At 45.3% G+C, this 13998-nt stretch overlaps 1 protein-coding gene across 1 annotated transcript; it reads left to right on the top strand.

Annotated features, from left to right (window-relative positions):
* Positions 1–11746: 11746 nt before the first annotated feature.
* Positions 11747–13727, top strand: Dhps (Deoxyhypusine synthase). Its single transcript, XM_037435848.2, has 3 exons — positions 11747–12087; positions 12222–12386; positions 12558–13727. Exons 1-3 carry the CDS (start codon positions 11887–11889, stop codon positions 13308–13310), a joined length of 1119 nt encoding a protein of 372 aa, XP_037291745.1. The 5' UTR covers positions 11747–11886; the 3' UTR covers positions 13311–13727.
* Positions 13728–13998: the final 271 nt, after the last annotated feature.

Below are 13998 nucleotides of genomic sequence, written 5' to 3' on the forward strand. Positions count from 1 at the left end.
TCCATTCCGTCTCTCTACCGTCTCAATCTCATCGCATCGTATCTCTGACCCTCTCGTATCGTCTCGTAGTCCCTTTTTGTAGGACCCGACTCCGCCCTACTAACGCACCAAAACCAATCGCCACTATCGACGCGGCATATTTTCTTGTCAGTCAGAGTGTGTCGTCTTCGACGGCCGCTCCCGCGGCCCACACCAGTAGAAAACCCTCTCCCAAACAAAGCCGCGCAAGTAACAATGTACAAACTCAAGCCTCAGAGAGAGAAATGGGCGAGCTGTCCCAAAACACTTTAATTACGGGCGAACAATGGTCCCGATGCTTCCGGTACTTGATGAGCCGATGTCCAGGCCAAGTCTCAACGTTTCCATGCAGCTCGGTGTCTCCCGCGTAATTCTCCGTAGCCGCCGCTTCTTCGTCATTCAACGCCGCGAGTGGCCATCCGCGCAGAACGCAGTAATGAGCACTGGAGCCACGGAGGCTGACGAAAAGTCAAGTCGGACCCGGCACAGACGCTGCGGCAGGGTCACATTTTCCGAAACGACAAAAGGTGCTCTACTGATCCCCCATGCCACAAATTGAAGGGTGCGCGCGGATTATCTCCACCGTACACTGTCACACTGTCTGTCGACGATAAGGCGCCGCTCGGTTCTCATGTTTACGCGGGGGAGCCTGCGAGAATAGTAGAAATAATCCTGCCAGGTACTCCACTCCGGAATGCCAATTCGTTACACCGAAGGTTTTCTTTTCCTTTTTTTTATGCGTGGGTTTAAGAAACGAGCGAAAATATCTTGAAAGGACCGGGGTTCGTCCGTGTTTGCGGGGACGTCACAATATATAATAAGCAACGGAACTATGAATTCAGTAACCCAGCAGATGCAGCAATATTTTCAGCCTGAAAACAATGGAAGCAGTTTTGTAGCATGGAGAAAGGCAAAGTGATCACTCATTCAAGGGTATAGTGTCCAAATTTATTTTTGCGTGCAGTGGTACAAGTTTCGCAAACCATAGCATGCTATTGCTATAGCTCGAATAGTTGGGCAATGTGCTCAAATACTGCGACACAAATACTGCGCTTCTCTTTAGAGCACCCCACGAGGTTGGTGTCAGGGTGTCAGTAATAAACCTGCTGTTCTGTATTCAGTCAGAGAGTTATGCGACCAAGCTTCCACCTCTCATTAGCAGCAAAAGGAACGAAATCATGGGAGATAGTATAGGCTCCAACCAAAAGTTTTTAAGAGAACCGACGTTTCGGGTCTGTGCAGAAGTTCTACAAAGAGCGCAGCGCACTCGCCGAACATGCGGAGACATTGGACCACAAGGTAAATTTCGAAGCGACGGCCATCCTCAAAAGCAAGCCGAACTGGAGGAGAAGGTTGTTACTGGAGTCGTAGCACATTCAGGGAACAGCCCACAACATCAACCGCTCTCTCGGAACCCTTCCCCCAGTGTACACACACGCACTGCGCTCCATGGCAAAACGAGAGAGAGAGAGAGAGAGAGAGAGAGAGGTGTCATTAGCCACCCCTCGAGTGCTTTGAGGACGCTGCTGCTACATAGCCTACGCAGTCACCCCTGAAGAAGGAATCAAGTCGGTTCCGAAACGGCGGGTCTCTTAAAAACTTTTGGTTGGAGCCTATATTATCTCCCAGTTTCATACCCAACCAGACAGACTTCTGTCAAATCTTTACATTTAAGTCAGGAACGAAATCATGATCGGGATATTGTACCCTGTCCTGTTAACAAATATTTTGCTACGTGTCATTCTAAGCATTTTCGCTACGTGCCATTCTAAGTTTAGAGGGGCCAACCCCGTATTCTAGAACGTCCCTTAACTCAACGTTCCGCCTTCACATGAGAAAGCCGGTGGGAGTGCCGTCTCTAGTCTCGACAAGTCACTGCACATCAGCGATAATCTGCTGCGACTCTTGAGTAGCGCAGCGCCATTTTCAGCCGAGCGGTGGTGTAGTGCTCAACTCTGTCAAGTGATGGGTGAAAGCCGAGTCGGGGAGCATTTGTGAATACGGGGGTAAGGCTTACTCCTCTAAGCCTCACGTGATCGCTGCACGGGAGTGCGTATAAACGCTGGCGGGAATGATCGGCCGATCTTTTTTGGCAGTCACGGATGATTAACACCATTCACAGGGCACAAAACAGTGCTTTCTGTGCCGTAGTAACGTTCTTTTTAGGAAGAATCAGGCAATATATATTCACCGATCTTGGAATCACGCTGTTCGCGCACTAGCTGCTGTCTCCTGCCAAATCAGCCGTCCAAATGTTTGCAGCCGCCACTACTAGGAAAACATGCGACGTCGGGCCAAGCACGCTGGCCGACCTGCCGCTGACCTGGACTGACCGACCACTTTTTTCGGTTGTCTCGCTGACTAAACTGGCCGCCGACTGGTTGCGGACCCTTAAGTGACCGTCGGCCACTGACCATGCCCCCTTCTGCGGCTTTGAAAACGAGCATAAGATAAAACCAAGGCGGCAATGAAATTTTCGATGGTTTCGCGATGTCAGACGCGGTTATCATAGGGATGGTAGATTAAAATTTTTATTCAAATAGTCATTATTCAAGTTAGTTCCTAATAAATTATTCGCTTTCAATACGATGTTATAATTGGACAATCGATATTTCTGATGTGTGCTTTGAAATGTGTATCCCATTGCTTGAGAATTATTCTATAAAAATAGAAGCTTGAACGAATTGGTATGCGTTAATCTTGGTTGATACAGCGCACACGAGAGGAGGACTAGGGATAAAAAACATACTGGCCTCGAAGCCTGCCTGGTCTAGCGTATCTGTCAGCGCCTGTCCTGTGTTTATCATTATCCGTAGTTTGTCTCGTGGACGCTGCGTCGACCAAGATGAACGCTTTTTTTCTTACCGTCATGCATGGTTAATGTCACAGAATAAAGGATTTGTGGCTCTCGTTTATGTACGACAGGTACATGGTAGCAGGTCGTGTTTCCTTGAAGCCTACCGACTCGAGCGCCCCAAAATCGGAGGCGTTTTTTGTGACCACAATAGTTAAAATTATTATTGTGATTATTGTTTCCATTTGCGTGCACCTACAGGTACACATGGACCACGAGAAAAGTTACTCGCTTGCTGGATTCCGTGCCGACCGGTTGTGCCCCCGCGATCTCCGGCGTCAGCGTAGCTCTGGCCGACTGGGCTCGCCCTACGTCACCTCCTGACGCCGACGACCTTCGACGACAAAGTAGCTCTGACCGACTGGACTTGCTCTACGCCATCTACTGACGCCGACAAGAGCTCTCGCAAATGGTGCCCCGTGCTCGGACTTCTGTGACCGTGTTTCCATCTTTCCTATCTCTCCTATCCCCTCAGTTTGTTGTCGCTTCTTCTGGCTTACCACCTCACGTCTCTTCCTCTTTTCTACACCTTTACTCCTACCCCTTTTATCCCTCCTCACCCCCATCCCTTGTGAGCTACTGTTGAGGTGTCGCTCACTGAAGCAGACAGTTACGGGGCTCACTTTTATCTTCCTTTCTCTCTTAAGAATCACTTTTTCAGAGGGAGAGAAGACACCGGAAGCATAGAGCTGGCCGAGGGTTAGGAAATCCCGCGAAAGTCAAAGCAGTAACGAGGAGAAAGAGGAATATGACGCTCGCAGTGCGTGCACGTACGTGCAGATTATTTACCAATTAGAGGAAAATACTTCTAGACAAACCGCTTTGAAGAATGAGATTAAATGTATCTCTTCCGGTGATTCTTTCCTTTCGAGCTACCGTTCTCGCTTTTAGCTACAGGATAAGTGGTTATAAGAGGGAAAAGAAGAGAAAAGTGAGCCCCGTAACTGATCAGGGTGTGACACCTCAACAGTAGCTCACAAGGGATGGTGGTGAGGAGGGATTAAAAGGATAGGATTAAAGGTATATATATATATATAGAGAGAGAGAAAGATGCGGTGGGACAGCGAGCGAGGACATATGAGGGATAGGAGAGATAGGAAAGATGGAAACACGGTCACAGGAGTCCGAGGACGGGGCACCACTTGCGAGAGCTCTTGTCGGCGTCAGGAGGTGGCGCAGGGCAAGTCAGTAGGTCAGAGCTACGCTGTCATCGGAGATCGGCGTCAGGAGATGGCGTAGAGCCAGCCCAGTCGGCTAGAGCTACGCTGACGTCGGAGATCGCGAGGGCACAACCGGTCAGCACAGAATCCAGCGAGCGAGTCTTTAGCTACGGGACCGTTTGCGAGGCCGTATGCGATTTCCTACGCGGGACGAGATAGACTGCGCTGACTAGCTTAGAGCCGCAAGAGCGGCATCGGCTGGCCCAAAGGGCCCGTTCACGGTGTGGCGCAAGCCAACGGGTCCCCGAACTAATGGCTTCACCAAAGAAATAAATGTTTTCTCTATTTTATCGAAATCAAGCGTGTTTTTTTTTTTTCAAAACATTAGTCCTCTTCTTTTTATTTATTGAAACGAATTGAATTCTAAGGTTAACAAAATTGAGTATATTCATTAAAAATAGTCTTTTTTTTCCATTTTTTCTTGTGAAATAATCTAACAAGCGATTTCAAAACTATCTATTGCTTAACATTTGGACATCATGAACAAATTATGTTATATAGCAAGGCACCGCTCGTTTCATGTCCGATCCCCCATGGTGGGTGCGCCAGGATAAAAAGGGGTAATCAGTTAATCAATCAATCAATGTCTGCTTACTGCCTGAATTCGTGTGCATCTTATACGCGGGGCTCCTGCTTATAAGCTTCATCCTCCTGTAGTCCTCGAGGGACAAGCTTTGAGATTATGCTTAGATCTTCCTTGATTTGTGGTAACCAAGGTCTTGTTTATGGAATCCAGGCTCCCTCCACTTGCTACCCGGTTTCATTACGTTAGCAATGCAGTCATTGCTGGGGCTGTATGAATACCTCGTTAGGCGTTCAGAAACAGTTTGTATTACCCATCCTGGCTTCCTTTTAGAGCATATTCGCCAATATTTCATATGCATCAAATTTTAGATGAAAAAACCCTTCTTCACAAAATAAACGCGTAAATTAATTACCTGTATATAATCAGTACTAGGCAAAACTCTACTAAAATAGAGTTTGGTGATATTTTTAAAACAATTCATAACTAATATTGCTCCGCCTATTAAACGATACATTAACAATTACCCGCAACATACGCCAATAAAGAGAGTCATAGCGACGGATGTTTCACAAACTGAAGAAAATTGGCAGATCCCACGTGCAGAGGGAATCGATGATATGCGAAGTACGATTGGGGAAGGTTGATATGTCACTTTAAAATCAGCACAACGTTACGAGCCGGACGTAAATTATGCCGTACATGACTTCCATGTCATGATTATCGTGTTTGGACATGTCACTTACCTTCATCGTCTATTCACGTCACGTAATACCAACTTTGGTATATGTGAAGCTAGTGAAACAACCATGAGTGCACTATGAGCGTAGCATGTAGTCATGTTTTACATGACACGCATGTCATAATTATCGTGTTTGGACGTGTCATTTACCTTTGTCGTTCGTTCGCGTCACGTAATACTAAGTTTGGTATATGTGAACCTAGCGAAACAATCGCGAGCACACCATGAGCGTGGCATGTAGTCCTGACTTACTTGACATGCATGTCGTGATTTCGACCTTAGGGTATGTTCACCATCGAGTCATGTCATACCATACCGGTTTTGCAATATGCCATGTGAACGAAACCACCGCAAGAGCAGCAAGACCACGAAATAAAAATCATGACATTCATGACATACATGTTTCATGTTATGACTAGTCACTTATGCTTGTCATACAGTCATGTTATGCCATACCAATTTTGGTATTGATACCATTATCGAAATGACCAGGAGAGCTACAAGTGATAGATAGATAGATAGATAGATAGATAGATAGATAGATAGATAGATAGATAGATAGATAGATAGATAGATAGATAGATAGATAGATAGATAGATAGACAGACAGACAGACAGACAGACAGACAGACAGACAGACAGACAGACAGACAGACAGACAGACAGACAGACAGACAGACAGACAGACAGACAGATAGATAGATAGATAGATAGATAGATAGATAGATAGATAGATAGATAGATAGATAGATAGATAGATAGATAGATAGATAGATAGATAGATAGATAGATAGATAGATAGATAGATAGATAGATAGATAGATAGATAGATAGATAGATAGATAGATAGATAGATAGATAGATAGATAGATAGATAGATACGCTCAAGGTCACCGACGTTCGCTAAGAAATGCTTCGCATTTTAAAAATATGGATTCGGGATTTTCTGTTCTACTCTAGACTGGTCTTTTTCTCTTCACCTTCTCCCCGCCGCGGTGGCCTAGGGGGTAATGTACTCTCGGCTGCTGACCCGCAGGCCGTGGTATCGAATCGTGGCACCGGCTGCTGCATTTTCGATGGAGGCGAATGCTGTAGGCCCGTGTGCTCAGATTTAGGTGCACAGGGGTTCAAAATTCCCGGAGGCATCCATCCACTATGGCGTTTCTCCCAATTATATTGTAGTTTCGGGACGTTAAACCCCAGACACCATTCAATCTCTTCACCTTCATAAGTTGGTGCCAACCTTGTGTTCAATTCCAATGGCAGCTCTAGATCAAGTTTTTCTGCCCTGAGCGGAACAATCACATTCCACTGGCGGATTGGGAGCGTGAATTGTGTGTTCCAATGGCAGATTGAGAGCGACCGCCGATCAGGGATCGCTCCATAGAGCAAGAATGTTCCACCGAAATCGGTGGATTTGACCGGAAGTTCAATTGGCGTATTCTGCGCACCCTCCTTTCATCCAACCACCGATGGATGTCCGGAAAGCGCTTTGCACTCTCTCGGACCTTCTCGTGCATCCTGGCTATAGACTTCCGCTCACCAAGAGCTCCCGCCGAGACGCGCCTGTTCCAATCGCGGATTTGGCGAGAGCGATCCCGCTCGGATCTGCGCGCTTCGTTAGTAATCCGGTCCAGCGCTCGCGATCTGCCCTTGCAATTCAGCAATATTGTATGATTTTTAGCAATCATTCTAGCTCTGCGTACACTATAGCAGCATTAATAGGCTCAGCAATAATTTTGACGGATTCGCTATCGGCATGTTCGGCCCTCACTGCAATGAGGATTCGGATGCCTTGAATGCTTCCAAATCATTAGTTCTACTGCACATAAACTTAGTAAAATTAGTGTGGGTTTCGGGGCACAATGGCCTTATATTATGAATGAAATGGCAGATGCTCCAACTACGATCATTTTTGAAAAGCCCAGTGATTCAGGTTTTGACGGCATCCCAATTTATTAAAGGTGCAAGATTTAAGAGAAAATGATGTGAGATGAATTCGCCGCGCCATCATTAACGATCATTTTCGATTTACAGCATTTCGATCATCAGTAGGGCTTGAAGCTGGACGCCATAGGCGGCCGAGGGAAGGGCGAGTTCATTTCCGCCTCTATAAGGTAAGGCCGCAAACGGCTCTACTAGCGTACAAATATGCGCTGCAGTGGAAATTATTAGACGTGCTCCTCTCCCGCGTTCGGCATAGCTTGCCTCCTCATGCGCACCGGCCAGCGGGCGGTACTGGAGGGGGGGGGGGAGCAATTCAATGAATCAAAAAGCGGAAATCGATTCTGTACATATAATTGATTAATCATGTACAATTAAATAGAGTAATCGTTAATTGGTGTTACGATCCCCAAGTTTTTAGGGCAAAGTCTCGGCATAACCATGAATGCTCGATCCTATGGGTATTTTATAAGATCAAGTGAGTTGTCGAAACAACCAAAGCGACATTCGAATCAGCGAACAAGCTGCGTGATCATGTGTGGATATTATCCAAAATGAAGCATGCGCATGCAGGAAACATGCATGGTCGAAGTGAGCATAAAATATTTGTGTGTGTGTGTGTGTGTGTGTGTGTGTGTGTGTGTGTGTGTGTGTGTGTGTGTGTGTGTGTGTGTGTGTGTGTGTGTGTGTGTGTGTGTCATTATGCTTTCAAAGGGAGCTGTAAAAAAGATCCAAGGTTGCACTGAAATTACGATGCTGTTATCATCCTATGAAAACCTCGGCAAAGTGAAACTCTTATAAAACTGAACACTGCGCATTGGAATGGTGCCAGCGATTCAATCGGGCAGACGTGAAGTTTATGCTCTTCATACTGATCTCCTAATAAATTTAAAGCCGCACCGCTGCCTGGCATCCAAGCAGTCGAAAATCTGTGCGCTAATGGTGTGCTATATACAAACGCACGCGAAAGCGAGGTGGTGGTTTGCCGACAGCTCCGAGAAGAAACGACTGCCGCTGCAAATGTGCTTTTTACCGGTAGCATACGCCGTCACCGCTGTTCACCATCGACACGCACAAAGCACTTGCTCAAAGACATCGTCTGGTCGTCGATGGATGGCTCTCGGTTCTGGTGCGATTTACACCGTGAAAACATTTTAAACCTTTGGAGCAAGTCGCAGGTGAGGCTGCACCAAGGAGGATATATCCTTGGTGCAGCCTCACCTGCGACTTGCTGGGACACCTGCGACACCAAGGAGGATATATCCTTGATATATCCAAGGATATATCCATGGGATATATTCTTGGAGGATATATCCAAGGAGGATATTTTATATCCTCCTTGGGCTGCACGGGCGCTGAGAGAGCGAAGTCAGAGGCGGGACCGGGGTTGCCGGGGTGACGAGCGAGCGATTTTTGCTAAAAAAAGGAGGCGAAACGCGCGCACCGCAGCGTTTCAACATGCATATCGATTCCTTATCGAACGTGTGGCCTCCAATAGCGCCACAAGATCTCAGAGGCTACGCCCGGCCGATGACGGCAACTGTGACGACACGACTGTCAGCCATCGGCTTCGGCCAACGCTTCGGTAGGCTTCGGCACCGTCTCTGGCTCTGCCAACTGCTTTCAACCCACGACCTACTGTATTTTACTGACCTGCCCAGCGAGCGAAGCGCCAGCACGCCCTTTCTGGAACTGGCGCCTGCCGCTATGTGCCCTGTGGCGCTACAACTTACCCCATCCGCACCGGTTGCTGACGGCCAAAACACAGGCCGCGGCGCTTTTTTTTTTGTCATCTGCTCGCGCGACACTAGAAGAAAAGCATCAATGTTTACGCGTGCGTACACTCTGGACGATTGAAAAAGAAATGAATTAAAGCCTCTTTTTGAATAAACTTAAAAGTATAATGACGATCTTTTGCTACCGTCTGCTCGTTCCGAGCTGTGATAGAAGCGTGCAGGTAGAAGAATCTAGTAATGTTGGTTTGTACACCAGCGAAGTGAGGTTTCTTGGTGCAAATGAACCATCACGATGGTGGTGTGCTGCGTGCATTTCTGCGAATCAAGGCAAGGAAGACTCCCGATGTGACTTTTCATGAGTTTCTAGTGACCGAGATGGGTGAAAAATGAATCAAGGTGATTTCTAGAAAGGGTAAGTCTGCTCAATTAGGCGTTGTCGGGCATGCTGAAAATGTAATGTGTTGTAAATGACTACGTGTCGTTAAAGGGTGAGTTTCTGGGCTAGTTGGTGGTGCATGACAGTCCGAGATGCATATTAGCGCAAAAAAAAAAAATAAACCGACAACCTCAAGAAAGTAAATGACGACGTGGTATACTCACAACTGTTTATTAGCAAAAACAAAAGAGAAAAGATGACAAGACTGCACATTTGAAAACCATCTCACTATATGTGGTTATGTAACTAGGTTTTCAAAGACACCCATATTGTGGGAAGGAGCAGCTTCTTCGAGATTGCTTTGGTAGTTTAGTTACATTACCAAAAAGAGCAGAAATCGTTGCATAAGTTAATATTTATCCTCTGTCGCTTAATTAGTTCGATCTCGAACTTGAATCTATGTGCTACCGCGTCTGATATAAACGTGTTAGTTTACCCGTCTACGCGAATGCATGACAAAAGGACATATACGTGAAAACTTTTATCCTAATGAAAAGTTGTGAGTGGCGTGTGTCCTTGTCTTCTTTCTTGTGGTCATACGTTTTATTTAGTGCTAATGTATCTCAGCCAGTTACGTGTGTCACATGATTAACGAGGTGAAGTCATACGCTCACTTCATAACTGTGTTTTATTCACTTCACCACCATGGTATAAACTTCTAATTGCATGATATACTCCTTAGAAAAGAACAAGAAATTTTGTATTTTATCCACAATATTTCACTGAATGTTCATCTTCTTTCTTTCAAGGTGCTGGCAATGAAGTTTGGCTCCCAAATGACTGGTCGAAGGTGTGCAGTGTGCAATTTGCTCCGACCGATTATAGGCCGGGACTAAAAATAAAAAGACTGAAAGCATATGCTGTGCCGTCCGTGTTTCCACACTACCCAATGTACATGGCGCCGCCTGTGGCAAAAGTCTGCCGCACCTTGAAACGTTCAAATGTTCAGGAACATGAACCCTGCCCAAAGAAAAAAAAAGTAACTAACAATGTTCATGCTTGACGTCTCCCCACGGCTCTTGCATACAAATTGGACCAATGAAAACGAATTTCAAGGAAAGGCGTATAACAGAATGCATTTTTTACTGCAGGAAGAAAACAGGTTCAGCCCCAGCGCAGCAGAGCTTGACATCGAGCGACATATGTCATCAGTACCATCCATAAACACAACTGCTGGACCATCCTCAGACTTTATGCACCCTCTCACCAAATTTGAATGCACAGAACCACCTGAAACTGCACCTGGCGACAAAGTAAAAAAAAAGACCGACGCTCCTTGACCACGCAAACAACTATAACCAGCCAGAAGATGTGCCGTGTGATGACTTCCGCAAAATCATCGCGCCGGAAAGGCCAAACCATGGCAAGAAATAATGCTGAATTAAAAGCGCAAATAGCCAAGCTGAACTATGGAGTTGCAGAGGTTAAGCTGCTCTCCAAATGAGCAAACGCTGCAGTCTTGCAGGTAAAGTTGTTTGCTGCTGGTGTTTGCGGTTGGTGCTGTTTCGTTTCAAAACAGTTGCAGAGTGTTTTTTATTGATTATTTATGTAGCTGCGATCTACATTTGCCATTTGAGACGAAGGTATTTATGCGCAAAATTACCTGTATTGGGTTGTTTTCTATGCGCGCTGAATGCCGCGGCCACTGTCAAATGTCATAGTCCTTGCCCTTTCTTGTCCAGACAGTAAATTCAATCCAGCTGAGTGTACGGCAACAAGTCTACCATTGTATACACGTGTAGCCGGTATCATGAGTTAAATAAACATTTGGTGGGCCAGCACTTTTTACAACCTGTCTCTGTCATCATTCTTTCTTGTTTTGCACGCTGATACATGTGTTTGTGCGTTTGTATCTGATTTGCGGTTCTTTTTAAAAATAACGCACTGAAATGTCAACTAAAATGCAAAAGAAGATTCTCAAAGTTACATGAAATAAAATTATTCAGGATACCCGCCATATTTACTCGCGTGATGAAGCTCTTCTCGAACCGGCGGTAACCCATGCATTTCCATGCATTCACCAACCCTCAGCTGGGGTAACTCGAGCGCCCCCCCTAGGCGGTGAAGTTTAGCATTCGAGCCGGCGCAGGCAGCTCCGTAGACCGCCCCCAGCTGGGCAGGTCAGGAGTACAGTAGGTCGTGTTCCAACCACAATCAACCATGTGACAACGGTAGCTAGGTGTTTGGTCCGCGCACATTGGTTCACAGGGTTCACATGTGTTATCTTATCTGAGTCGTGCATGTGTGTTTCGATGTGTGGCACAGCGAACGTTTTTAAGTGATTACATGTGGAGCGCATCAAACCGCTTGTCAGATGGAGGCTGGCGACAACCGAAGCACCGTTGTGATAGGTTTCTTCAGCTCACCCTTTGCTCGCCTACACTACTGCTGAGCACCGGTTAGTTTTAGCAACATGAATGCTGAATGTGAACCGACGCTTGCGGTGGATTCCGTGTTAAGAAGGTCAGGAGAGCTGCCAGTCAAAGAAAAAATAGAAGTTAAAGGCTACGATTTCAACGATGGCATCGACTACGCTCGCATTCTTGAAAGCTACAAGTGCTCTGGCTTTCAGGCGACACATTTTGACCGCGCTGTCAACGAAATCAACCGCATGGTACGGTGGGCTGTTTTTCCGCGTTTTTTAAGGCTGAGTTGCATGCGTGAGTTACTTTTGTGTATTTGCTGAGTACTCATTGTCAGAATTTACCTGGCTAATTTTGGTGTTTTATCTCATTTCTGTTCGCGCAGCTGGAATGCAGATCTGTGCCTCTTGGGAAGGATCAGCTTGACCAGCACGAAACCGATGAGTTCATTCGTAGAAAATACGGCTGCACAATTTTTTTGGGTTACACCTCGAATATGGCGTCTGCAGGTGTCAGAGACGTCATCAGATTTATTGTGGAGCACAAGATGGTAATATTACATAATAATGATGCTTGTGTGTGTGTGTGTGTGTGTGTGTGTGTGTGTGTGTGTGTGTGTGTGTGTGTGTGTGTGTGTGTGTGTGTGTGTGTGTGTGTGTGTGTGTTTATTTTAAGTGCATTTGTGTCTGAAGATTGAAACTTGTGTGTACTTCATTTTCAGGTTGATTGCATAGTAACAACTGCGGGTGGTGTCGAAGAGGACCTAATTAAGTGTCTTGCACCTACCTATGTGGGAGACTTCAGTTTGAAAGGAAGCTCACTCCGTGATTTAGGCATCAATCGCATAGGGAATTTGCTGGCTCCAAATGACAATTATTGCCTTTTTGAGAATTGGGTGATTCCAATTTTTAACAAGATGCTTGAAGAGCAGCGCATGCATGGTACTATCTGGTCACCATCAAAAATGATAGAAATGTTTGGGAATGAAATCAATGACCAAAGGTCTATTTATTACTGGGCTGCAAAGAACAAGATTCCTGTATTCTGTCCAGCACTAACAGATGGCTCTCTTGGTGATATGATCTACTTTCATTCATACCGAAATCCTGGTTTAATTGTAGACATAGCTCAAGACATTCGTCGAATTAATTCAATTGCAGTGAAAGCAGTGCGGTCTGGTATGGTGATTGTGGGGGGTGGACTTGTAAAGCACCACATCTGCAACTCAAACATGATGCGCAATGGTGCAGATTTTGCAGTGTATCTCAACACAGGTGCAGAGTTTGATGGCAGCGATTCAGGGGCAACACCTGATGAAGCGGTGTCATGGGGAAAAATCCGCCAAGATGCTCGTCCTGTAAAAATTTGTGCAGATGCCACGCTTGTGTTTCCTCTCCTTGTTGCACAAACGTTTGCCACGTGGCATTTCCAGAACAAGCAAATGGTAAATGGTGACAAAGGAAACATGCTATGAAGGCTGTTGTGAGCCTCCAAATTGTACCTTTTACAATTTGTTTTTGTCTGGTTGCTACTTAGCTATTGATGTTGTGCATGAGAGGTCTGAATATCTAATGCTTTTTATTGTTTAGAAAATTTTTAAGTATAAAGCCCCTAGCTTATATAGCATTTCTCTATAATGAAAAGCCAAAACGATTACTGGAAAAAAAATATTTTAGGTGTTTTGCTGCAATCAGAATTGTGTGAGCAGATGCTGGGAACTTGCATATTGCAAGAAATGTGATGACCAGCATCGTGAGTAGAAATTTTAGAAAATTGTGCGCTATGTGTAAAGAAAGGAATGTTGTGTAGCCATTTTAATGAGTGTCATAAGTGCAGTTATTGCAAATAGAATGATTCATGCATAAAGCATTTCTTCTATGGCCTATTATAATTGGACTCGTGCCTACTTGTATAATAGTATCAGTGATCATGTTATTGAGGCCTAGTTATGCTTTGTGTTAATACATCTTTAAATATTAAACTGCCTATTAATGTGTTATGCTCAAGCCCTATGCTAGTTAATGAGAGGTATTCGAACAAGAATCCATAGAAAATTTTGTAATAGGCTTGACTTTGTATTGTTGATGTTCTAATACGATTTTATAGTAAAATCAATAATTGTATGGTGTAACTGTCAGTTCAAGTTTCTTGCCTGCACATGC

The sequence above is a fragment of the Rhipicephalus microplus genome, chromosome X (assembly GCF_043290135.1).
Source record: "Rhipicephalus microplus isolate Deutch F79 chromosome X, USDA_Rmic, whole genome shotgun sequence".
Classification (NCBI taxonomy): Eukaryota; Metazoa; Arthropoda; class Arachnida; order Ixodida; family Ixodidae; genus Rhipicephalus; species Rhipicephalus microplus.

Bases quoted from the DNA above. Each gene is read 5' to 3' on its own strand.
- Dhps (XM_037435848.2), top strand. From the start codon at position 11,887: ATGAATGCTGAATGTGAACCGACGCTTGCGGTGGATTCCGTGTTAAGA. The intron at 12,088-12,221 runs GTACGGTGGGCT...CTGTTCGCGCAG, and splicing joins TCAACGAAATCAACCGCATG to CTGGAATGCAGATCTGTGCC. The intron at 12,387-12,557 runs GTAATATTACAT...CTTCATTTTCAG, and splicing joins TTATTGTGGAGCACAAGATG to GTTGATTGCATAGTAACAAC.